Raw genomic sequence first — 27,867 nt, 5'->3', positions numbered from 1 at the left:
CTATCTGATCATCCAGATCACACTTTCTCAGTTTTGCCATGAGGATACCGTGGGAGATGATGTCAAATACTTTACTGAAATCAAGATAAACCATATCCACTGTGTTGCAGATACACAATTATATTAGTAAACAACTTATCATCACAATAAGCAGTCAAGCACTTGTTAAGCACTTGTTAATCACCTGGTAATAGTTCAATCAATTAGCTAAGCACTTACAAATAACTCAAACACCTATTGATTAAGTATTCATTTGAATCACATAAGGATCAAACTGCAAGAGTTACATACCACACCTGATGGGGACCTGTTAGCTACAAGACCCTGGTGAATGTATTTGTTAGGTTACCTTGGCTGTTACCTTAGTTGTTACTAAAACAAAGGGACTGATATCTTTTTTTGACCAATCACTGTGATTTTGGAAATTTTGTGTTTGTTGGGAACCAATCAAGGTGAAGGGCTAAATTGATAGATGGACATTTTATGCATGCTTGTGTTGGCAAATGTGACTCTTTTGTTCCAGCTGTATAAAAACCCTGAAAATGGTAACTAATGGAGCTATTCCTCCCCTCCCCCCCCCCACACCCCCCAGTGCTGCATAATGAAGAAGTGCCTGCTTATCTGCATTCTTATCTTATTCTTATTGTGGATCTGTCAATAACTGTAGTACCACCATCTATCCACTTGGTTACATCTTCAGAAAAGGCTATCACGTTGGTCAAACATGACTTCCCCTTGGTAAAGCAGGAGGACTGCTCCTAATGATCCTCTTGTCCTTTAAATGCCTGGAGACAGCACCCAGGATAAGTTATTCCATCACCTTTCCAGTGATAGAGGTGAGGCTGACAGGTCTGTAGTTCCCTGGGTGCTCCTTCTTACCCTTTTTGCTTTTCTCCAGTTCTCAGGTAATTCCCCTGTTCTCCATGACTTACTGAAGGTGATGAAGAGTGGTCTAGCAATGACTTTCACCATCTCCCTCAGCACAGAATCATAGAATGGTAGGGTTGGAAGGGATCTTTAGACATCATCTAGTCCAAACCCCTGCAGAAGCAGGTCCACCTAGATCAGGTCACACAGGAACATGTCCAGGTGGGTCTTGAAGACCTCCAAAGAGGGAGACTCCATAACCTTCCTGGGTAGCCTGTGCCAGGGCTCTATCACTCTCACAGTAAAATATTTTTTTCTTATCTTTAAATGGAACTTGTGTTCCAGCTTCATCCCATTATCCCTTGTCCTGTAGATAAAATAGAAAAAAGGGATGCCGTAACCTCCTGACACCCAACATTTAGATATTTGTAAATATTAATGAGTTCCTCCCTCAGTCTCCTCTTTTCTGGACTAAACAGCCCCAGTTCCTGCAGCCTTTCCTTGTATGAAAGATGTTCCAGTCCCCTGATCACTTTGGTGGCCCTGCACTGGACTCTAGAAGTTCCCTTGAGCTGGTGAACCCAGAACTGGACATAGTACTCCATATGTATCCATTTTCTACGTAACTGTACAGTTGTGATATCTGTGCACATTATTGAGAAAAGAATCATGCATACCAAAGAATAATGGTGTGAGGAAAACATTTTTTATGGTAAATCCTGGAAAAATACTGTGGGGTAGAAATCTAGATGTGCTACAAGTCAGATTCCTCTTGTCTGCAGAAATTATATGAATATAAAAAAATCTTGAGATTTCTCAGCTGTGAAATGGGAATTAAGTGGCTTTCTAGATCTGATTAATTTGTTTACCTGAGTAAGAAATCCTAATTTGTGGTTTTATTTCTTTGTTTGCTTGGGGTGATCTTATTAATTTTTTGTTATATGTAAATGGGCTCATTCTAACAGTCACTTAAATATGGTAACATATTCCATTAATGTATCAGAGAATAAGAAAAACATAGAGATGCCAAATATAGAAGCAGCAAATGAAAAATTGGTCAACAATTGGGGAGTTAAATCCTTTATGGAAGAGTGTAACTGCTGAATTGTGAAATATAACTATGAAGGTTTTAACAAGTCTTTAACATAGCTGTTTAACATTGAGAAAAAGATGATTGCATTCCATTTTGTAACTGCTGTTATAGTAGCTTCAGAAATGAATAGACTCAAGGTAAAGACTATCATAGAGATATTTCTTCACCTGAGGGATTTGTAATGGATTATTCCAGTATTTCCCAAGACATTTTTTTGTGTCTGCTTTTGTTAACAGTAACTCAATGTCTTCTTATCCATTTTGAAATAAATAGTGTTCTTCCTATTAGAAAAATGTCAAATTTTTAAGTCATCTGTTAGAGTTAGAGGATTGTATTGATATTACGAACGAGCTGTTAATCAATAGAATTTTTTTCCGTGTATTTTTAGCCCCATGAATGACAGCACAGTTTGAGAAAATACAGAGGATGACAGCAATTTTTTCTTGTTTTGTTGCAGGAAAATTTCACTTACCACTGGTATGAAGCACTATAGATAAAGACAGAAACACAGGAAGAAAATTGGAATTGTAAAAGAGAAAGTCATTTAGTAAAACTTTGACAAGTAATAAGTTTGGATTCTTTTACAATAATGACAAATTTGCCAGGTGCTCTCTTAATAATGATTTTATCTTCTCTTTCATCATACTCTCCCTTAGCATAAAACCTTTGTAAGGGACTTTTTAATGATCTTTGTAAAGCATATTGTTCATTTGTCCTTTCTTCATTTCTTGTTTCCTGTTTTCATCACAATGTTTTGGTTTCCATATTTTCCATTCTACTGCTCCTCTTTATATGCTTCTTTACATTGCCTAGTTTGTGTTTATGTATAATGAATGGCATTCAATGTCATTGTGAATTTTCTTCTTCCTTCTCCATTTATTTCTTATCTTTCATAAAATGTTAGTGATTTAAAAGTATATCTATTTCAATAAATGCTTTTAATATTTTTTTCTCTTTTACATTCTCAAAATTACACATATTTCAATCTTTGTATGAAAAACCTCACTAAGACTTATTATGGGAAAATAATATAATGAAGTCTCACATAAGTAGAAATTACAGAGTTTGGATTTTTTTTGTTGTTTTGTACTACAACTTAAAATGAATGTATGACAATTACAAGTGTGGAAACTTAAACATATTCTTGCACTGTCATCTTGTTCTCCTAGTGAAAATAATGAAAGCAGGAAGAAGTTTATATATCCCTAAATTTTATTTACTTATATTATGTTCACACATTTTAACTGTCCATTCTCTATATAGCTTAAAAGCAGAAAAATGTTGCACTACAAAATCATTACAAATTATCAGAGTTTGAAAAGATAAAACAGACTAACTGATGTCTTTCTGCTGCCTTGACATTTATAGCTTTTCATTTTGTAAGCAACAAGAAGCACTGTCACTGCAATTGCCTAAAATTGAATGACTAAACTAAATACATAAACAAGAAAAACTGAAGTGTTTGGCAGAATTTTTTTAAATTCATCTATGTTCTTAACAAAAAGAAAAGTACAGCCTGGATTTAAAAAATAGTTTGTTAGACCTATATAAATGTCATTAGTAAATATACTCCATTTCTGTTACTGTCTTTAAAGAACTCCATTTTTCATTAGTATGTCCTCCATTAGGCTTATGAACAATAGAGCTGTTTATCAAGTATTATAAATATCAGGATAACTTATGCTGATAAGAAAATATTTTGAAAACATGCAATGAAGAGATTCTGCACATTGACACGTCCATAAATGCATATATACTGGTGTATTATTATTATGTAAATGTAGTTAAATAGGTGGCGAGCTGCATAACCTCTGTTTCTCCAACAGTTTTGATTACCAATGGCTTCAGCCCTCTTCCTAAAGTCATCAATACCTCTTGTATATGACTATCCATAGAAGTTTCAGTACAAAGACTTTGTAAAAGAGCTAACATCATATGAATATATTAACTTCTATTTGTCTGATATATTGAGTCCAACAACAAGTGTTTTCAAGCAGTTCTGTACTGTTTTGCTATATGAATACTCAAAACATCTTCTGTAAATGTAGGCTGCTGAACATTTCTGCAGCTGATTAGATGGACTTCTTTAGAAAGAATGTTATTCCTGTATAAGTTAGGATGTCCTAAGTATAAGAAAAATGTATGACTTGCAAATTATATAAATGAATCGTGACTTTCAGCAAGAAATTTGTAATAGGAATTTGGAAATGTTCATCAGATAATCTCTTTGGTAAAATGATAAATAGTTTCATGTAAAAAAAGTGAGATTTTTTTATCAGACAGTTTTAAAATCAAACCCAAAAAAATAGTAATGTCAAATTCTATGTTGAGTGATTGGATAGAAGTAGCATGAAGGACTGAATGATTTCATAAGCATTTCCCATCTGTAATCTAGATGATTCACTTTATTTTTTGAGTCACAACATGTTAACACTTTTCCTTAGGCTTCTTCCTGAATAAAAACTTTCATATATAAGCTTATATTTCATAATAAGGATTACCAGAAAGGTTTGAAAGAAAGTACAGTCTTATTTCATGGTACAGTAAACTTTAATAACAGGAAACCTCTAAAAAAGGAAGAATTTGATTTACAATTTTTCTGTGTGTGAGTTTTCTCTTAATCAGAAGTACCGCTCCTTTGATTCAGTGTATGAAGTTGAACAAAAATTGATTCTAGGTTGAATCCATCAACTCAAGCAACTCAACTGACAGGATTTTCTGCTTCAAAATCACTTTACTACAGCAATCATGCTAATTATCCAGTAATCCCAGTGAAAAAAAATTAATTATTTATATATTCAGTTAGGTGTAGCAATGATAATATATCACTGAGGTATGAATGGGGATGGGAAAGAAACTGCGCTTTACATGTGAGTTTTTTTAAAAGACAAAAACTTGAGAACCTACTGTAAAATGCAGTCAGTTAAATAATCTATCTAGTCTAGAACTGTCAGAGAGCAGAAAAAGAGATGCTATTTAGTGAGAGCATCATAGCTCAATTGCTTCAAGCATTCTGCTCCTTTTGAAATCTTGAACCATTCAAGTACATTAAAGAAGTCAAATGATCTTTTAGCATCTACTCATAACCTTTTGTTTGTGAATTTGTCTACTTCCTTGCCAAACATTAATGGATTCTATAACAAGGTCACATTCTCTGGTAATAAGTTAAAAAAAAAAAAATCTGTTAAAAATTCTTTTATGTGTTTAGTTTGCTTTGGTGAACAACAGTTCTGCTTTCAGATTTAGCCCCTGCTTTCATGATTTTTTTTTTTTCTAAGCCTTCTCTCCTTCATAATTTTCTTCTGCAAACTTTGAGTCTTTTTTTTTTTAATAAGACAGTTGCTCTATTCCATTCCATTCATATTTTTTTTCTTTCCCGAATCATTCTACAAATCCAAAACCTTCCAGACTAATATTTCCATATATATCTGATTACCTGTTACAAATTTTGAAGAGTGAATCATCATTTCTCACACAAACTGTATTTCTCTGCCATTTCAAGTCAGGGTTTCCCAATGATGGACTATTCTTGTAACAAAATTTTTATTACACCACTTGTGCTTGCTTTTTATTTTGACTTTTTACCTTATTAAAATTCAGTACAGATATGAAATCATTTCCTAGTGAAAGGCTAAACTAACACATATGAAAAAATATATTTGAGAAGTTTTTAAATATTCATACAAACTCTGGCTTTGGAAAAACGTTGCATGTAAATTAACCCTTTTATTTTTTTTCAGCTACAGAGTTGATTTATAAAAAACGATATCCAAATTAAGAATATGGAAAAAAATTAGAGTTTAAATACTTGCAGTGTGTGTAGGTTCATCTAGTTCCATTCATATTCAACTTTAAGTATTATATTTGTAAGTGTACATAAATTTGGTCTAAGATTCCCTATTTAGTAATAGAATCACAAGATAATTTATGTTGGAAATGACTTCTCAAGGCCATCTAATCTAATGGTCATTGAGAAAAAGACCAGCTATATCAGATAGTTCAGGGAACTGTCCTCTTAGGATATGAATATGTCTCTCACTATGAATATGTGAATGGGGATTCCACAAGCTTTCCAGACAATTTGTTCCAATAGTCAACCACCTTCAGAGTGGGTTTTCTTCCCTTTTAGTATCTAATCAGAATTCTCCTGCATTCCAACTTGGGAATCTCTATCTACTGCTCCTTGAAGCATGATTTGTTCATCCTTCCTTGCATCATGCAGCTCAGACTTTTGTCTCTACAGAGTAGATTGAAAGACCTTACTGAACTCCTCTATTCATTTCCTGTGATGCTACACAGTCTTCTCACCTCTTTCATAGATGAGATCACCATCATCCTCACCCCAGAAAGAAGTACTATTTGCAGCCCAAAGGCTGCATAGTAACATAATGTTTCAGAAGTATTGCCTACATCAAGGTTTCTGTTTTGCCTGGATTTTTTTCTTCAAACGATACTGGAGATTGTCGTATAGCACATGACCACCATCATTGCACATAGCTTAGTCTTGAGTACAGTTTCAAGGACCATCTTGCCACAACTAACATATCTCTACTTTCTACTTTCTAGCAATTTTGTTTCTATCTACAAGATTTATATCTCCTCTCCAAGCTTCAACTGAATAGTTACTCAACAATCCCTGTTTAGCAGTCAGGTGAAGACAGTGTGTATAGACACTCCTTAAAAAGGAAACAACTAACAAGCAAAGTCCTCCAGAAGCTATTCAATGTTGCAGCCTGCCAGATAGTGTTTCTCATAAAGGAAGATCCCAAAAGATATTTTCTGCAGTTCATTAGAGGAGCTTGGAAGCTGCTATAACAACTAGTGTCTCAGTGTTACTTGTTCTGTTTTCTGTGCTCTTGATCCTTATGATGCATAATTATTGTATACAGTTTGTCTTCTTTTATTTATAAACCTCTTTGCTTTCTTCTTTCAAATCCAGTACATGCATAACCTCATAATGTCCTGAATTTAATACCATCTGTCATTCATTTTCATCCTGTGTTTTGTAGATATGTTAATATTTCACAAAGACTGTATCTAATGAGTGCTCAAAATTATTAATGTGAAGTGTACACAATCTGAGAATTCATATGTGCGCTTCTTACAGCATCTTAATAATAATTTCATGCATATGGTCTCACTTTTTCAGTCCTGTAAAGCAGGCAGATGTTCCCATAGTCATTTGTTTTGTGACTGCACAAAGCAAAACACCCTGACAAATGAGGTGTGACATTTAGTTTATCCAAAATGGAAAGAATAATGAAATATCATTTGCTTTGCAATTTTAAAAATAAAACAAACCTATTACATCAACAGATAAGAATCCAACCTTAACACAATAGCTACAGTAATTAATAGTATTAACAACCACAAAAAAAGGACAAAACTTTGATATTCTGTATCCTGAAATTCTATTTGGAGACCCTTTGGTCTTGAAAGAACTTGTATCAGTATGTAAATGAATTACTTGTATAATACACACACGCATACATTCCTGTATATCTAATATACGTATGCATTTATGTATATTTTCAAGTTACTTTTATGTTCATACACTATGATTTAGTGACAATGCTGACTGTGAGTGTATTTCTATGTTTCACATTCAAGTTATATAAGGATATAAGTTCATATATCTGTAAGACACTGAATGTTGGATAAAAGTAAGGTATGCCATATGAAGGCAGACAAAATATCTAATATAATTGATGACTTAAATATTAATAGCTTCTCTCATCATTGCAAGCAACTACATTGTGTTTGTGTGATTAGGTTTTGGTACTGGAGAGGAGCTACAAAGGTACCTTTGTGAGAAGCTGCTAGAAGAATCTGGCCAATGCCAGATGGCTCCAAGATGGCCAGATGGCTACCACTGGCCAAGACTGACCATCAGCAATAGTGGTAGCACCTCTGTGATAACAGATTTAAGAAGGGGGAAAAAAGCTACTGTGTAACTGCAACTGCAACCGAAGAGATGAGGGATGATGTGAGAGCAGCAATTCTGCAGACACAAGGCTCAGCAAGAAGGAGGGAAGAAGATAGTCCAGGCACTGTATCAGATTTCTCTGCAGCCCATGGTGAGGCCCTACTGCTGCAGCCATGAACTCCATGGGGGATCAGATACCCACCTGCAGCCTGAGGAGCAGGTCAGTGGATGCTATCAAATGAGGCTGTGTCCCCATGAGGACCCTATGCTGGACAAGGATCCTGGCTGTATCTGTGGACTCATAGATAAAGGAGCCCATGCTGGAACAAGGGAAATGTGAGGAGTCCTTCTTCCAAGAGGAAGGAATAGCAGAGACAATCTGTGATGAACTGACCATAACTGCCATTACCTATGGGAGGTTGAGGGGAAGATGGTGTTTTAAAATTTAGTATCTGTTTCTCAGTATCCTACTCTGATTTTGACTGATAATAAAAAGAAATTTATTTTCCTCAAGTTGAGTCTGATCTTTACATGACAGTAAGTGCCGACTGATCTCTCTGTCCTTATAATGACCCATGAGCCTTTCATAATATTCCCTCTCCAGTTTGAGTAGAGGAGTGATAGAGTGGCTTTGGTGGGTACCTGGCAACCAGCCAGAGTAAACCTTCAACAGCAACCCTTACGACTACTGTAGAAACTCTCCTCATTTTTTGCTTCAGTTTATCATAAGGAATTTTTTAAAAGTCTACCTTTGCTAGTAGAAAAGATAGAAACAAAACAATTCTACATTCATAAAAGAGAGAAAATGAACTTTTGCGAAGATCTAGAAATTCAGAGTTACTCAAAGATTCTGGAGTGAACTATCACTGAAAGTGTTCATTGATTTCTGAAACTCTTCATTCATCAGTTTCTAAAGCAGGACTTCTGGTACACAAGTCATTTTTTTTGTAAATAAATTCTACTGACACTGGATGCTTAGCAATTATAGTATATGCTTTAAAAAAGTCTGCTTGGTCCTATCTTTTCAAGCAAAATAATTGACTACTTAGTTGTGTGCTTATGAAAAAAATATTTATTTCTTGAATACCACAGAACATTTCTTATCGAAACATCACTTGACCTCTTACCTGGCAAACAGCTACAGTAAAATTTGCCGATCAAATCATGGCACTGGCCTCCATTTTTGCAGGGCTTTAAGGAACATTCATCAATATCCATCGAACAGTTTTTATCTGACAGAAAAGAAAATGAAACATTAAAATTATAAATCATGCTTGGTTTGGGAAAGCAGAAAAGCCGCTTCATAGTACAAATGACAACTGTATAATTTAACTTTTTCAGGTTGAAAACATTATTTTATTTCTATTTGAAAGTTTTAAAACTAGAGATATTCATAGAACATAGCTGATAATAAATTAAATATTTTAAAGGAATAAGTATGAGATACATTTGCAGACACATTCTTTGTATATTGTAGCATCACATCTTAATACCATAATTAGTAGAATTGCATGTCACAGTTTTAAAACCATTCAATAACCTCAGTAAGAATAAGAAATGTATTTCTTCTATATTTAGATGAATAAAGCCATTTCTCAGATTCCAATAGAAAACCAAATTATCCATGTCTTTAAAAAAATTTAATTGAGCTTTAATTCAAATCAACCAAAACAACAAAAATATAGGAGACAATACAGAGGACATATAGAGGACAATATTTAGAAGACAGTGTAATAGGTGGTTTATGCAAGAAATTAACTCCTTGTGCATAGCAAAGAAGGTTTATAGTCCCTCACCTCTCTGTTGTTCCCTGTATTAGTTTAGAGCAAGCTCTAACCTGGTTTGGATCTTTCAGATCCAAAATTGATCCAATATCAAGACATAGTTACAGAGATTAAGAGCTCCCATGAATACCAGGTGCTAATCCAGTGATGGAAGGGAAAACTATAACTGTCACTGATGTGAGCAAGCAGAATGGTCATTGATATTCTACCCAGAAGGTGACAGAAGGAACCCTGTGTCACTCAGATCAGATATACCAAATAGGTAATACCTCTTAGGAATCTTAATCTAAGAAGCCACTGGATTAAAGGATCGTGTGTGGTTTCATTCCAGCAATGCTAGATACTGTCAGATGGTGTTATTCAGTACTTTTGCCTTCCTTAACCATATGATATTTTCTGAGTAACAGGTAAAAACAGAATCTAAAAAAATCAAGCACAATGGAGAGGATAAGAAGTAATGACAAGACAGGGGAAGGAAAAAATCCCTATCTTTGCATAGTTTCTTTAAAATATTTATAAAATACCTTAAGAGGAAGGACGCAGAAGGTCATAGACAAAGACAATAATAAAAGCTTGATATGATTTTAAAAATATGTGGGAAATCTCACATGCTCACACAAAATCTTCTGTATTTAATGGTTCAGTACAGCTCACAAATCCAATAAAATAATCTGAATGAAAGCTTAGGTTTCTTGAGTTTTTTGACTGGTTAATTGGTAGGGGTTTTTTGGATCGGTTTTGAGTTTTTTGTTTGATTTGTTTGCTATTTAAATATATATATATATAAAAAGAAATAGCAGAATCCTTAAGAACATAGGAGTGATAGAATATTTGACTATCAAAACATTTTTTAAAGGAATCATTCAAGAATGTCAAGTTTTTTGATTGTGCTACTGCAATGTTTTTCATTTGATATTGAAAAAGGAACTATAAACAGAGATTTTCTGGGATTTGATTCTAAGTAAAACTGAATATGAGGAAAAGAATGTCAAGAACTTGGATGAGAGTAATCAAGATTCATGAGAATTTAGAGGAGAGGGGGATGCAAAACATAATAATAACAGAACTCGGAAAAATGCAAAGAATGCAGAGAATTTCTTATGTGAAACCTGATGAGAGATTGAACTAAAGTAAAAAGGTGATTAAGAAAGTAGTTGCTTTCGCTATGATGAAATATGCTTTAGTGGGAGCAAGACACTGGATATTAGGAGACCAACTTGGCACTTCTTGTTTCTTGAAGGATAAAAATGATCAACTAACAAAAAATATGTCAGGTTACTAAAGATAACCTAAGAAGCATAACATAAGTATATAGGCACGAAATCAGAGCAGCAAAGGCACTGAATAAGATGTAGCTGTTATGGGATGGTTAGGGTAACAAGAAGTCATGTTGTAAGTACTTCAGCACTAAAGATAGAGAGCTATGGTTTGCCTTTCAATGGAGAAGGATGGTTACAGATTATGCTAATCATGTCAAATTGTTCAATAATTCTTTTGCTTCAGTCTTCAGTAAAAAGGTCAGCTGCAAGTGGATTGTTATAACTGATACCTACGATTAAAGGCGAAAACTTCAATGTTGAGTAGAGAAGGTAGTCTGAAGAAATATTGGATGAGTTAGATGTTCAAATAAGCTGATCTGATGAACTTCACATTGGGTACTGACTGACTTATGGACTTGTGGAAGATAAGTAAGGTACCTGAAGACTCAATGAAGTCAACCTTTAAAAAAGAATAAAACACAGAGCCATGACATTGTAGATCTATTTGTGTAATTTCAGTTCCTGATGGAAATATGAAGACGAGAATCTAAACTGATTACTGTAAGAACCCAGAAATATAAAATATTTTATTTGAAAAATGAACCTTATATAAGCAAACCAATTCTCTTCTAGACTAGAGTTACAAGCTCTGTGGATTAAAAAAAAAAGCAAAGGATCATGTTATACTCCTTGGTTTCACTAACGTTTCTGATGTTATCTCATGTGAAATACTAATAACTGGAGTAGATATGAACTGTAAGAGAATATTATCAGATAAGTAAAAATTATTGGAAATCTATATTCATACATTAGTTATTAGTGGGTTTGTTACCAAAACAGATGGCTTGTCCAGATTTGAAAGAGGTCTACTGTCCATCTAGTTCCACTCAATTTTTTTCAACAACAGATTGGATGCTGGGCAACAAAGTAAACTTATTGATGACAACACAAAAAGGTGCATTGGAAAACAGGATTGGAAGTCTTCATAAACTTTGACAAATTGGAGAAAGAGTTTGAAATAACAAATGTTGTGCAATCAGAACACGTGGAAGACATAATACTAGCACAAATCACAAGTTAAGTAGCTTCAAACCCTGGAATTATGTTTCAAACCAAATAGCGTGCTGATATATATAAAAAAAGAACATAGCCAATTAGAAGCATAAATTAGTCTTTCTGTTCTCATCTAGGTGAATTAAAGCTGCATTTGGAGTGCTTTGCAATATGCCATGAGCTACTTTCAAGAAAAGTGTGGACCAAATGAAGACAGTGAACATAAACATGAGAGGAATGACAGAAAACTCCAAAACATGACTTATCAAAATGAATGAGGCAGTGTCGTGGTTTGGCCCAGCTAGAACAGTAGCACCACAACAGTCTCTCGCTTGGTGCCCCCATTCACCCCCATCCTCATTAGGATGGCAGAGGCCCCAGAGAAATGGGAATAAAAAGATAAGCAAGGTTGTTGTGGATTAAGACAAGGGCAGGGAGGGCTCGCTGCCAATTATGGTTCTGGGCAAAACAGACTCCAGTACTCGACTTAGAAAGTAGGAAAGTTTATTCTACAAGAAACAGAATGGAATAAAAGCAAAAAGGGAGTAGGATGATGAGAAAATTACAAGCAGCACTTTAAGATCTCCCTCCCCCACCCCTCCTTTCTTCCCGGGCCCAGCTCACTGCTCCCGATATCTCTACCTCCTCCCCCCTCAACGGCTCAGGGGGGCAGGGACTGAGGATGTGGTCAGTCTCTCACAGATGGGCTCTGCCTCTTCTGTCTTCTCAGATGAGGACGACTCCTGGCATTCTTCCCCTGCTCCAACACGGGGTTCTTCCCCCGGAACACAGTCCTTAATGAACTTCTCTGGTGTGGGTTGTTCCCAGCAGCTGTGGCTTCTGCCGATACAGGGTCCTTCACATGGGAGGCAGTCCTTGGTGAATATCTCTGGTGTGGATTCTTTGCACCTTTGCAGTTTCTGAAGTTACAGGGTCCTTCTCTCAGGATAAGGCCTCTTCTGGGCATACATTTAATGAGCTGCTTTGTCCTGGGTTCCTCCCCACAGTTACAGCTGTGGATATTGGATGCCTTCCTCGGGACACGGCCTGCTCCGGCCATAATTTTAAAGAAGAAAATCACTGCCCCTGGCTTGGGGTCTGCAGTGAAGTGGTTGGGTCCCCCTCACAGGACATGGCCTCCTCCAGCCATAGTCACTGTCCCTGGCTTGGGGCCTTTAATGAAGTGAATCGCTGCCCCTGGTCTGGGGCCAGCTTTAGCAAAATGAATCTCTGCCCCTGATATGGAGTCATTATCAAAATGGATCTCTACTGCTGATGTGGGGTCTTTAAAGAAATGAAAATAAATCTCAGCTTCACCAGTTTTCTCCATAGAATGCAGGGGAGTCTCTGCTCCAGCACACCTCCTCCTCTCTTTCATCACTGACCTTGGGGTCCGCATGGTTGTTTCTCTCACTGTTCCTACTCCTTGCACCACCATCAGTCAGAAAAAAAAGAAGGGGCAGAAGAAGGAAGATGGAGGAAAATGGAGGAAGAAACCTCCTCTTCCAGCTTCTCCTTTAAAAAGTGATTGTGGAGGCGTCTAATCGGCTCAACCCCAGAAGTGGGTCTGGCTCAGAGCTGGGGAGAGCTGTGAACAACTTCTTACAGGAGCCATCTTTACAGCCCCTTCCCCCTTACCAGAAAAGGCTATCATGTCAAACCATGACAGGCCGTAAAGACTAAACAAGGAAGATTTGAGTAGAAATGTGATGACAATCATAAAATAAGACAAGGCTTTTGCAAATGTCATTACTTTCTCTGTGTTCATAGCAGATAGAATAAGAAATAATTCATTTTAACTACAGTGAAAGATTAGATGATAAGGAATTCCTTCTAAGGATTAGTATAATAAAACACTAGAAAGATTGCCTGAGGAAAGATAAGGAACGGTTTTGGACCTCTTTAAGGAAAGAGAAATCTAAGTGAGAATCTCCATAGCATACTACATGATTTCTGATGGGATGAGGATGAAAGAGATCATCTTTAGTGTTTTGTTCTGAGGGTATGATTATATAATTTACAGGGTACACGCACAATGTTCATAACACTGAAAAAGGTAGAAAGGCTTTTATGTTTATGTATTAAATTGGGTTGTCTGGAAATTTGCTTTGCCTCATGGTACAGTAAAAGTCTCAAGTAACTTGGTGTGTGATAATAGAGCTTCTGCTTTGGAATCTAGTGCTTCTATCCAAATCTGTATCTCTACTCTCCATCAAAATACATTTCTGTATTAGTCAGGTAAGACAGAGGTAAGTCCAGGTAAGCAGTATGCAAGAGAAGAGGATAAAGCTATCAATACTAGCATGTGGAAATTCTTCATGCACACCACAAATGTACATGGTTAAAGACAGAGAAGGACAGATGAAAAGTCCTACTTTTACAAAGAGTAGTACAGCTTTTGACACATTCAACTTACATTCACCCCTCAAATCTTTTCGTGAGGAAATCATAATGAGATAAAAGAGTAATGTCATACTTCCTTGAGCCTCTTTTTGCATACGTGAATGTGAAAAACTCTTACGTTGTTTTTACAACACTTTTAAACAAACTCTGTATTTTCACTCTCACTTCCTTTCCTGCGTCTCTGTTCCCTGGGAAAGTAAACATATGCAGTAATTGAAATCTTGTGATAACTTTTGTTTAGTTAAACTAAATTTTGGAGTGTACTGCAGGTTGCTTCTGGTCACTTGCATCTGCCAGATGCAAGCAAAAAGGAAGGTATGTAGGTTGTAGCTACCAAACTTATATTGTATGTTCGAATTGTATGTGAGAAACAACAAAAGTGTCTGAAAAGGACTGCTGAAGACCTCAGTATATGAGCTCTATTGCAATGATGTAAGAGAAAAAAAAAAAATCTCAGATGTAATTAAAAAAGCAAGAAGGAATATTGATGTGTGAAATACTTCTGCATAAAACATTGACTACAATGTTCAATATTTAAAAATAAGTGGAAAGGATGCAGGAAAAGTTACACAATTTATTCAACAACTGAAGAAAACATGCTGTTGGCAAAAGCTTAAAGAGTTCCATCTGTTTCATTTAGAACAAACAAAAACAAGTGACTTGATTACAATGTATAAGCATCTTTACAAAGAGAAAATACTTGGGTAGCAAGAGACTTTTTCATTTTGTGTAGAAAAGGTAATGAGATGCACTAGCTTGAAGTTGAAGACAAGAATTTAAATAAAATATTTAACATAAACTTCTAAATCTGATAGTGATTACCACCAGAAAAAAAAGCTAGTGAAATTCTGGCTTCTTCTCATGCATTCAAATGATGATTTAATGCTTTTAGATTAATTGTATGTTTTAATCAAAATTAAGTAATTAGAATCAGTACAAGGTGGTTAATGGGCAACAGTAACTGTCTGTAGGTATACAGACCTAATGTAGAGCATACAACAGCAATCTATGGGTTATTAGAAGACTTCCTAAATAAATTCACTTATCCCCTAGTCTTCTATGGGTCTTTTCTGGGAAAATAACAAGACAATTCTGTGAGCCAGATGTATTTCTGTGACAGCAATAGAGTACCCCGAGCCAGCCAGGCTCTGTAGCATTGTCATCATGTGAAAAGTACAAGTTCTGTCCTTGGAGGTTCTCATGATTGCTAGGAAAACTAGCTGTCAGGTGCTTCTCTGCTGCTGCCAGAGTAAATAATATATGCAATCTCTGTTTCCTGACTGACTGCAAAAGTGCAAAGGAAAAATATCTTCTGATAAAAGCCACAGAAACAGCTTTAGAAACATCACTCTGCACCTTTTCCCCCCTGTCTCCAGACTCCTCAGCAGTAGTCTCCAGTCAACCTGCTGTTTAAGTGAAGTGAGTCAAGCTGTGCAGTAATGTACCTGTTATCATCACTGCAGCCCTGTAACCCAGTACACACAGCATTGTCATTGCTAATATCAGGCCAAAGATTTGATGTCTAACACCAGAGGCCTCAGGACTTGTCCAGTGACCAGGTGGATCTTGTCTTATTCATTTTAGTCTTCCTTAATTTTGGAAAGAGAAAAGAAAAGGAAAGGAAAGGGAAGGGAAGGGAAGGGAAGGGAAGGGAAGGGAAGGGAAGGGAAGGGAAGGGAAGGGAAGGGAAGGGAAGGGAAGGGAAGGGAAGGGAAGGGAAGGGAAGGGAAGGGAAGGGAAGGGAAGGGAAAGGAAGGCCATAGGATGAAGGAAAAAACCCAACAGATTATCAAAGATAGCACCATATATGGCCACTACATAGTGTAATCATACCAATACTGAGTGTTTTGTCTTTTATAATATGGCTCTGTCAAAAAAAAGGAGATACCCCAAAGCTAAATTGTTTCAATTCTTAAAAACACTGCCTACTGTATACTGGGAAATATAATTTAGTACTAAAACCTCTGGTGCAATGCTAGTTGGTTTTGAACAACAGTCTTTTTCCATCGTCAATTTGATGGATTTTTTTCAGAGGAAGAACCATTCACTATATATAAAAATAACTAAACAAACAAACCTAGAGATAACCATTCTTATAAAAGATGCCACTCCCATTTCTCAAATTCATTAACAGACTGTCTGAAAGGGATGGAAAACGTGCACTGAGGAAGTTGACTGGAGGTAGATTATTTTATGTCAGAGTTCATTCACTGATTACTCATGTCATAACAGAAAATTTCATCCTAGCAGGTAAATTAAGGCGGTTATAATAAAAATCTTGATACAGGTAGAAATTCTGCCTCAATATCCACATTACTTTTACAGGTGAACTCAGATGTAAAAAGTAAACATTTTATGCACTGTGCTGTCATAGTTCTGTTCAGTGTGATGTTGTCCATGACCTTAACTGTTTAGAACATGAATGTAAAACATATACAAAGAAAAGAAGAAAAGAGAAACAGTTTATGAAAAGAAGTATTGAGTTACAAACAAATTTGATTGATTTCCCACAGTAATTCAGGGAGACTAAGAATTTCAGCCATGTTTTCCAGAGTCTTCTGTCTGCATTTTAATCTTTGTATCAGCTTTCCAGACAAGATTGCTTTTCATTTTTTATTTGATAAGGACTTCCTAGCAACTGACACATTCGTTTTGTTGAAAAGCAATCCTATTCATATTGAATGATTATGTTACAGTTTTTCTTAAATTAATGGAATGCACAGTCATATCATCAAGATATTAATGTCTGTTCTACACATACATTCTATTACGCATGACAATTACCACCGCTATTGAAAAAACTCTCATTATATCAATAAAGGAGATAAACAGAAAAAAATTACACATAACACCTTCAATTGAGCAAAGATAAAGTTAATCCTATATAAAGTAATTAAACTCCCAATTGGAGAACTAATTTATCTTTTGTCAGTTTTTTCTATTATTATTACTCATTTTCTAATTTAAACTAACAATTCTTAGTATTTGTAAGTGGAAAACTATTGGAGAAATGTGCCATTTGATGTTTCACAAAAAGTAGGAGTCTTTGCTTGTTTCTTAGTTGACTGGAAAAACATTACTACTGAACTATAATTGATTTGTTTTTCTTTCGTGCAGTTCAATAGTTTTTATGTATTAGTTTATCAACATTTTTATGTAATGTAATTTGCAGCATGATGAAACTTAAAAAGACTTCTCTGCACTCTACTGATCTTTTTTTTCCACTCAGTGTTCTAACCTGAATTCCTTCCAGTGGAAGCAGGGACATTCACAAGTGACAGCAAACCTTCTCTAACAACCACTGAAATACGTATTAAATACATTTCCATGTACGCATAAATAGTGTTTATTTTCCAGCATATTAAGTTTGCATGCCCAACTGTGGTAAGCCTGTCTTAAGCAGTCCACTTTCTGTTTCCAAAAACCAGCAGCCCATTGGAACAGTTGCAGTTCAGCAGCAGGAAAGGCAGTCAGCCTGTTGCTCTCATGCTACCATGGTCTCACTATGAGTCAGAGCTCTGCTGGCTGAAAGGCAGGGAAACCATCCCAGTCTCTTCAGTTTTCAGCTACCAGGCTTTGCATTGGTTTGGAAAACCTTAGCATTAAGGAATATTAGAGAAAAGAAAACATGGCTTTTGGGCAGCTTCTATAAGACTCGTTGATGTGGAACAATAACAGGATGTATGTGATTTGGGTGACATCTGAGTATCTGTCACCATCTCTAAAGATGAGTAAACAGCAATAGATTTCTCAGGCCAATTTTTTCCTTTGAATTGTTGAGGACATAACCAGATATGATTAGTGTAGAATGGAGGATGGAGAGACTCAATGATTTTAAACTGTTCAGGGACCCTGATATTAACTAAAACCATCTGAGTCAAACAAAACTACCTAAAATAAAACAGATTTTGCAGGCTTACTGAAAATAAAGCTTGGAAAAGAGCAGAAGAAGAACACATTGGAAAAGATTTCTAAAAGCACTAAAAAAGGTATCACCTTTTGCCTCATGATGGAGTAAATTGAGCTAGAATACACTGCCCATCTGTTTCTATTTTTGGTTTTCAAATGTTCAGTGTTTCAAGGACCACTTATTTAGCCCCACTACCCACTACAGGATTCATAAAGCTCATAGTATGAGAGGAAATGACAAAAGAAACTATATAGATTTGATTACGAGTTCTTATGTGACCTACTCTAGGTGGCCCTGCTCTGGTAGGGGGTTTGGACTAGATGAACTTTCGAGGTCCCTTCCAACCCTTAAGATTCTGTGATTCTGCGATTGTCAGAAAGCATGTTAAAAAGCTTGTAAAAATTATTCCATCTGCTGTGTAAGGACTAAAGACTTATTTATATACTTGATGGTAGATTTTGACTGTTGACTCATAGTGCATCCTGATAATGGTAAACATATTGTAGCTAGCAACAGGACAAGGGGTAACGGGATGAAGCTGGAACACAAAAAGTTTCATTTAAATATAAGAAAAAACTATTTTACTGTGAGCAGTGGCACAGGCTGCCCAGAGGAATTGTGGAGTCTCCTTCCTTGGAGGTCTTCAAGACCTATCTGGACATGAACCTGTAAGTTCCATAACAACCCACCTGATGGATGCTTTGATTAAAAGTTTCTTACTACATAAAGTACAAAAGTTTTCCTACTTTTCAATATTAAAATTCCATATTTTAAGTTCTGATAAGGACCAGAATTCCCTAGTCTGGATGTGCTGAGCAAACTTTTTTTTCTAATTTTTGAGGCTTGCCAGCTTAACAGACTTAGACTGTCTTTATCTGTCTCAACTGCCCGATGTTCTTGAAACTCCTCTAAATGGTAAAATGAACAAAATACTGTGAGGGAAGGAGATGACAGTGCTGCTATCTGTGCATGTCAGTAGCACTTTGCTATGGGGTAATTACAGTGATCCTGTGTGTGCTGACTCCCACAAGAGGGCATTTGAGAGCAAGCTTTGATTTAACAGTCTTTTCTTGTCTTAGGTGCTGCTTCTCTCTATCTGTGTATCTTGCTCAGAGTAAAGGAAACTTCATGAAGCAAATTGCAAAGCTGACAGCCTTCAGGTGCTTACCCTTTTAACGATAAAAACTGAACTTAGGAGCAAAAACTGCAAGAAGATTCCCTGCTCATCTCAGAGCTGTTTCAGGTGTTTTAGATGTTCCCATCCTCCTGGCTTTCCTCAGAGACAGTAAGCAGAAAGACATGCAAACATCTAGGCTTAAAACAGGTTTTAGATCTGACCTACTCAGGTGTTAAAAATAAAATATTTTTAGAAATGCATTTTAATATTCTAGAAAAGCAAAGTATCAGAAAAAAAAAAAGAAAATTCAAAATCAACCATGTATATTTACTGGATTTTTTCCATATTTGGCTTCCTTGATCAAGTCTCATCAGAAAAGTACAAGATGCGATCAACAGGGTTGATTTGTTGATGAACTATCTAACTTGTGCCAACATGTAGTCAAAGTTAACTGTTGTACAATTTCTGCCCTCAACAGAGGAATGCTCCAGCTATGCACTGCCCCCAGAGTGCAGCATTGCTGCGCACCACTGGTTTAATCCCTGTGCTGGGGACAGTGACTCCTATCTCCTCTGCTCCAGATTCAGCTCTGGGAGTGGCCCCGCTGGGGAGGGAGTGACACCCTGCCCCCTAGTCCCTGTCTGACAAACCAGACAAACCCTGCCTGTGGCTAACCATGCCAGGGACAACTTCCAGGCTGCAGCTGGCAGTGCAGATGTATACAGACTGCATGAGAAAAAGTATAAAAACAACAGGAGCTGGACCCCTGACTAAGGAGAAAGAAATGTCCCCAAGGAACATTATCTTACTCTTGGGAAAGGGCTCAAGATGTTAATGATTAAGGGCTGAACTCCCCCACTCCTCGAGAAGAGTAAAACTGTCAGCAACCGGACCCCAGGGACACTGGAAACTTGAACATAATACCAAAGAAAATTGATAGGTATTAATAAATTTCCCAGTAAAACGATTCCGACTGTGCTGTTCGTGGCACTTTTCTACATTCATTATTTAATATGGATTTCTACATTACTTAAATATTAACTGGATAAACAGCAAAAAAAAATCTCTATACACATTATGTTTCCTTTTGCCCTTAAAAAGGTTTTGAACGTATCATTGTGTTTGATGGCCCTTGTAAGAAGCTCCCTCATCCCTAGTCAAGGCTGAGGTAATCAAGTGACCCTGTGATAACTATTTAAGAAGTGAAAATCTCCAGTGGAAAAAGAAAGTAGTAGAACAAAGTGGCTGAGAATAGATGAAAGGCGGGGAAGCAGGATGAGAAAGAAACGACCATGCAAATGCTAAAGTCATTGAAGAACGAAGAGAGGTGTGTCAGAGAAGATATCACCCTGAATCCAGTGAGACAACTGTCCCCTTGTAATCTCTTCTCTTCCCCATCTCACCTCTCTGATAGAGGAATAACTTACTACCTGTGAACAAGTCCAGCAAGGCACATTCCCTACTTCGTTCCCTCACCAGCTGTGTCAGGAATTTATATTCTACACACTCCAAGAACCTCCTAAACTGTTCCTTGCCTGCTGTATATTTGTATCTAGTAAGTTGAAGTCCCTCATAAGAACAAGGGTTAGAGATTGTGATACTTCACCCAGTTGCTTATAGAATATTTTGTCTGACTCTTCATCTCATTTGGGTAGTCTGTAATGGACTTCTACCAAGATATCTGCAACAGACTTCTACCATGATACCTGTTTTCTTGTCTTTCCCCCTCACTTTTAAACTGAGTCCTAGAATTCAGAAAGACATGATATTCTTTACCACTGTTTGCTTCTCTTAGAAAGTGGAAGCTCACTTCACTGTTTTGCATCAAAGACTGACTAGGGAGGCTGAAAGAGTTGTTAATAGGCCTGGAGAGAGGAGACCTAATGACATCCAAAATGTCTAACTGCATTTATTACACAAATAGCATGAGCACAGATGAAAATATTCAGTGTAATCAGGAATATCTTTATCTTCACTTTCAATTCCAATCTGTAGACTAGCTGATCTATTTTCTTTTGAGAGCTGTCCTGTCTCACAAAAACAAGCCAATATGAAATGAGATCAATTGTACATTCATGACAAAAAAATCTTTCACATGGGAAATGAAGGAGAAATTGAAGACTTTTCATAAAAGTCTATTATGCAGTCATGTGAACTTCTGTGACTTCAACATAGATCTTGAAGTATTCTTTAAAAACTACCCATAACTCACTGGTAACTGTTTTACTTTTCACAGATATTGAATCCTTTTCATCTTGGAATGAACAGACACGTTACTGGCAAACTGTTTGCATCAGTATGAATCTAGGATAATAGGTTCCTCCCAAGGAGAATGTATTCTATTCAAGGCTGCCTTGGTGACACCCACACATTAGTCTATAGTTCTGGTTCTGTAATATGGATTCCATCATATCCCAAAGCCATGTAGGTGTGTTTTCAAAGGAATGTCTTTTCCTGCATCACTTAGTTCAAACTGATTGCAACTTAGTATAGAAAGATTAAACTTTTTAAATCTCATTCTTTTAAAATTATTGCATTAAATTGCTTCTATTTGTATGAACAAATACTTTCTAAGCACCTGCATTATTTTCATGATTGACATGAAACAAGCTTATGGTATGCAAACTTACAACAGCAAAGCCAATTATCAAAGAAAAAATATTTGTGATCTTATAGGAAATACAGCACATTTCTGTTTGTAATGCCAAATAGTATTAGAATATGTTGGCTTGAATCATGCAAAATCATAGACTTCTGTGGGATCTTCAATTATTATAATTTTCGTAGATCCTAAATCACTATGTATCATCTTACTTTTCTTATATCCCTTCTGTCTATTTTTAACCATTGACAAAATTAGATACAAAATGCTTCTAAACTAGATGTCACTAGTGTCACTATTAACCTGAAATACTCCATGTACTCCTAACTTAATTTTGCTTCCTCATCCTTCACTACTCTATTTGCTTCTTTAGCCTTTTATTTCTCCATAAAATGTTTCTTTTTTTTTTCCTCTTCATTGACTACCACAGATTTTGAGCTTTTTGTACATATGTTTGTCTTTTGTTACAACATTCACTGTGTATGATACCTGACACTGTCACTGCTTATCTTTCTGTTACCTCTTATGACTAATGCTGCTCCATTTACTTCTCTGAAATCAGCAGCTGAAAGTCAGTGTGTTCCAGTCCCTGACATCACAGTATATTAGTTGTTAAGATGACATATTTTAAGACAGTTTTATTGATTTCTCAATGATCCCGTTAGCTGCTTCTGGCAGAAAGTGGGGACATGAAGACTAGCCCTGATGCAGGAGCTATTTTCTTAAATCTAGTAAGATAAGTTTATGTAATTTACAAGCTATTTATCATAAGGATCTGATGGCATCTTTCTTGAAGAAAATAAAATGTTTTCCTTATAAAATTTTATTCTCATTTCTATCTCAATCAAGTATGGCTGTGATATGATCTTCTGAAGACAAGCAACACCAACTATAGCTATCGCTATTTACCTGCTTTTCATATACTAGGTGGGTTTTTTTCTCAGAAAAATATCATTTTGTTTTCAATCAATTAATAAAACAGTATACACACTGGTTTCAATTTTTATCGTATTAGTGAAGAAATTAAAGTAGATTACCAGTAGCACAGAACACAGCTGAATTTAGTTTGTTTAATGTTAAAACACTGAAAAAATGCAATTAGAAAGAGTTTCTTTTCATTTCAAGAAAGGAAAGGAAAAAAAATTAACTATTTATTGTATTTTCCAGAGTTAAAATAGATCTTACCAGTGAATCCTGGAGGACAAACACAGCTATAGTCTGCAACCAGGTCTAAACAAGTTGAATTGCTTTTACAAAAGCCATACGTGCACTCATCAAAGTTGATTTCACAGTTCAGACCTTCAAATCCTTGGTTGGAAAGAAACAAATAGCTATGTATTATTCAGTATCATCTGTGAATTTTTTTCTAAAGCATATCTTTGAGCCTTTTTCTTCTCAAAAAATAGATGATTTTTGATGTACTCTTTTAATAATTTTTTCTCAAAGTCTTATTGAAAGAACTATGTAAAAGATTTCCTGCTGTCATTAACAGGAAAATAGATCTGATCATCAAATACACTATAAAATGAGTTACTAATTGAAAACAAGTTTAGAATGTAGTTTTATTTAGTAGAGACTAAAAAATCTATGTATTATCTGCTATTTTGAGAACATAACAGGTGAAGATAAGTGGTTCTGGGATTTGGACATCTGATTATATGTTTTAAACCAACTCTTAAATAGTTACTTCTCTATTTTTTCTTATTTATTTGTGTCATTGTGACTTTTACCAAACTCAGAAGTTCAACAGTGATTTTTTGTACTTGAAATTACTGGAGAATCTGTACTCCAATATCTGACATTTTACAGTTCTGTAAATGTATTCTAATTCATGGTCATGCTACAAAATGACTATCATTAGTGCTGTCACAGGTCATGGCTGCAGGAAGACCATGACTAATGCTATGCTATCAGCACCCTCAGTGCAAGGCATATTCCCATAATTTCTCAAACTGACCATGGAACCAATTTCCACTGATCCTTAAGCCATAAAACTTTAGAATTAGCCTTTGTTCATTCATAATGTATACAAGTAACAGTCCTCATTTGCATCTAGAGTTTAATCAGACCCATGTCTCATGGGTAATGATTAAGTCACAAAATTATCAATTTATATTCTAAGATTTATTTTTCTATAAGCTGGCCAGGCAGATAAAACAGCAGAATGATCTTTTCCAAACTTAATTTTTAACTACCTTCCAATATCTGTTTTGGCTTCTATTTTCAACTAATGACCAAGGCTGTACTTATGAGAATTACTTTTATTTTTCTGAAACTTATCATTACCACTGTAATGCTGTAATACAAATACCTGAATCTCTGTGAAATGAATTCATCATCAGTCCCTATTTACAAAATAGTACTATCTGAAGATGAAAATCAAACGAGTACAAGAATTTTTAAAATGCAGCAAAATAATACCAGGTTATAAATCATAATCTTTATTTTTTTTTTTTAGAAATCTGATTTATATAAACATATGAATATTCAGAAGAAAATCATTTCTGAAAATATTTCACAAAGAAACTGTAATTTCATGTTTTAAAGTATTTTGTTTTTCCCTTGAACTATTTTTATTCTTGAAACCACTCGTTTGTTCCTACATTTCTAATATCACTGAGCAACATGCATTTTTAAAGAGACAGACTATAAGTGCTGAATAACACATTGGTTTAGTTTGTGAAAATTTTAATAGATTCTTGTACTGAAGATGTATTACAGTCATTATTATGGCCATTGTAATTTGTTTGCTGTGCTAAGTCATAAAGTTGCAAGTTAGTACATGAGGATAAACTATTTTCTCTATAAGTTCATCGATTACATTTTCTGTGGATTTCACATACTGTTCATTTGTGTTTATCCACTCCTTCAGACAATCATGAGGTTCAATCTGAAAAAAGTAGCACTTGCAAATATATTTGTCTCCATTCTTATAAATCATGCTTGTTTTATTGGGTGCCTTGGTGGACAAAAATGTAAATGAGACTTCAGAAAAGAATGAATGACTTTCCCATAAAGGGAATGTTAACAATGGTTGTGAAGACTGTCAAGAAGATATTTTTGCAGAGTGCAGGCAATTTTGAAAATTGTCAAAGATAATAAAAATAAATAATTTTGAAAAACATACCTTCAGGGCAAAAACAATCATAGCTGTTGACATCATTCTGACAGACAGCACCATTCAAGCAGGGAGCAGAATCACACTCATTCATTTCTATTTCACAGTACTGGCCAGAAAAACCTGCAAAGGAAGCAAGACAAACTTTGATTTTCTTCATCTTTATGTATGCTATTAATATGAATTTTTTTATTCCAAATGTTGTTCTGTAGTTAAAACCAAGGGGTATTACACTCCATAATCTTCTGAAAAAGAGAGTTGGAAGTCAGAACTTCTGTATTTAATTTTAAACCACTTAAATTTCACTTATTTCTTATTCATTATTACAAATACATGTCTTTGTTGCTTGAATAATGCAATAAACGAAGTAAGAAGTACTTCCAGAAAATAGGAAGACATGCATCGAATTATACAAACAATATACAGATTTTCAATTAGTTTACTTGTATTAGAGTCCTCTATCCTTATATTAGGGTAGAGGAGTAAGGAATGAAAGAGTGAGGTTGATCCTAGGGAAAAAAATGGGAATGGGAAATGTGTTTTAACTTGTCTTTGTTTCTCGCTATTCAAACCTACATTAACTGGTAATAAATTAAACAAATTTTCCCCAATTTGAGTCCTTTTTATCCATGACAATAACTGATAGGTGATTTTCCTGTATTTATCTCATCCTATAAAATTTTTCGTATTCTTTTCCCATGCTGATGAGAAGGCAGAGTGAGAGAGTGGCTGGGTGGGGGGTCTGACAGTGAGCCAAGGTCAACCCACCACACATCTGTAGCTTTGTTCTATCTTAATTATCACCACTAATCTATACACAACCATTAGCACATTTAGTTCCATTATGATTATCTTCATTCACAAAAATCCATACATAAAATGAGTGTTCCTGTTGAATGCTTTTCTTTTCTTCTGTTCAGTTTCTTTCCATATACCTTGTGTAATTATTCAGATGGAAAAAGCATTCTTATCTATATTAGATTCCCAGGACACAAATTTCAAAAGATATGTAGTGAAAGCATGTCATATTGTCAAACTGCCGTTTATTTATGCAAAACAGAAAATTATCATTATTAAAATTATCTTTTAAAATATTTTAAAAGCTACTAAATAAAAATTAATCTATACATTAAAACAATTTTATAAATTAGGAAAGGATCATGTGAGTTCTTTTCCCACTTTTTTTGCAGAATTTGTTTATGAATTCTAATATATAGTTGGATTCTCACATAAGATACAGAGCACAACCTACACAGAATACAAGGGAAGTCAAATATGCTTTCAAAGAACCTCTTTTTCAGTCTTATCTGATTTTTTTTCAGAATGCACCACACAATCATCACTATTTGGATTATTCTTGATTATTTTGTATCATATTTTCCCCATAATTCTACATAACTATCCATAGGAGTGAAACATTGTTTTGACTTGCAAACATAACACAAGAAAAATAACCAGTTCTATTTATGTTGAAATATTTTAAGGCCAACCAGGGAACTCCAAACGGTCCCTTTTGGGTTAGTTTTTTGTTTCTCTGTGCCATTGTGGAACTAGCCTCAAGAGCCGAGGATCTTCCCACTTGTCCTAACTTCCAGTGAGCTTCATTTTCCCATCACTTGGATATACAATAACAGACTTCATTTTCCAAAAAGCAGAAGTATTATAAAATTATTATATAGCAATCAAGTTCTATTTTATATATTAAACAAAATTATTATATAACACTTGGTGCTTTATTTTTCACTGCTAATCAAGTTTCCTCAGTAACTTTACTTGTACATATCTTTACTGTTTATTCTATTTTACGTGATATATTTAATGTAGCCTTTAAATTCATATTCAATATCAAAAGTAAATTAAGATCTGAAATACTTAGATGCAATTCTGGTCCCTGGAATAATTCATCATGGGAGGTTTGATTTGGATTGGGAATGACTTTTTTACTGCAAGAGTTGCTAGGCACTGGCACAGGCTGCAGAGGGAGGCGGAGTTCCCGTCCCTGTATATGTTTAAAAGCCATGTAGCTGAGGTGCTGAGGGATATGGTTTAGTGATGGTCTTGGTGATGTGAGGTGAGTGGTTGGACTCAATGATCTTAAAGGTCTTTTACAAATAAAACAATTCTATGATTCTAGTGTGCAAAGCAATCCTGTCAAACAGACTGATAATTTTCTTCCCTATAAAGGTATTTGGTACCACCACTTCCATATAGCTCAGAAGATACAGAGCACATTTTACCTCCAAAGATTAGGCAGCTGAGATATCTTGTTAGATTTCTTTAAATAATGACTGAAAAAAACACCATCTCCACTCCCTAGACTGGAAAAAATACCAAGGATGAAGAAGAATTTCCAGTTAGAATAACTGAAGTTATTCTTTAAATAATAAATAATAATACAAATACTAGTCAGAAAAACTAGAGAATATTTTACTTAGACATGCAGTCTGATGATTATCAACTCTGGAATATCATCCCAGTATAAACAGACAATGCTGGATAGGTATTGGCAAAATTTATGGCAAGATAAGTTGTTACACATTCTAATTTTCAGAGTGATAGTAAATTCCTAAGAACTGAGAAAAGCACAGAAAAATAAAGTTGAATTAAAGGACACGGTTAAAAGAATTCTCTAAAGGAAGGTAAAGACTGTTCCTATCTTATATTTATATTGCTTGAAGTTATGACCAGATTGACCTTATCCTAATCATAACGATAGCTATACTTAAGGAATAATA

General features: G+C 35.4%; 1 protein-coding gene across 1 annotated transcript in view; it reads right to left on the bottom strand.

Annotated features, from left to right (window-relative positions):
* Positions 1-27,867, bottom strand: part of EYS (eyes shut homolog) — a 900,402-nt gene that overhangs the window by 551,122 nt on the left and 321,413 nt on the right. The window contains exons 13-15 of the mRNA XM_061989098.1: positions 25,142-25,255; positions 23,200-23,322; positions 9,014-9,118 (exon numbers count right to left, since the gene is read on the bottom strand). Of these exons, the coding sequence (XP_061845082.1) occupies positions 9,014-9,118; positions 23,200-23,322; positions 25,142-25,255 (342 nt within the window). The remainder of the gene's footprint in view (positions 1-9,013; positions 9,119-23,199; positions 23,323-25,141; positions 25,256-27,867) is intronic.

The sequence above is a fragment of the Colius striatus genome, chromosome 2, assembly GCF_028858725.1.
Source record: "Colius striatus isolate bColStr4 chromosome 2, bColStr4.1.hap1, whole genome shotgun sequence".
Classification (NCBI taxonomy): Eukaryota; Metazoa; Chordata; class Aves; order Coliiformes; family Coliidae; genus Colius; species Colius striatus.
Note: the sequence above shows the minus strand (reverse complement) of the source record. Positions and strands in the feature narration are given on the sequence as shown.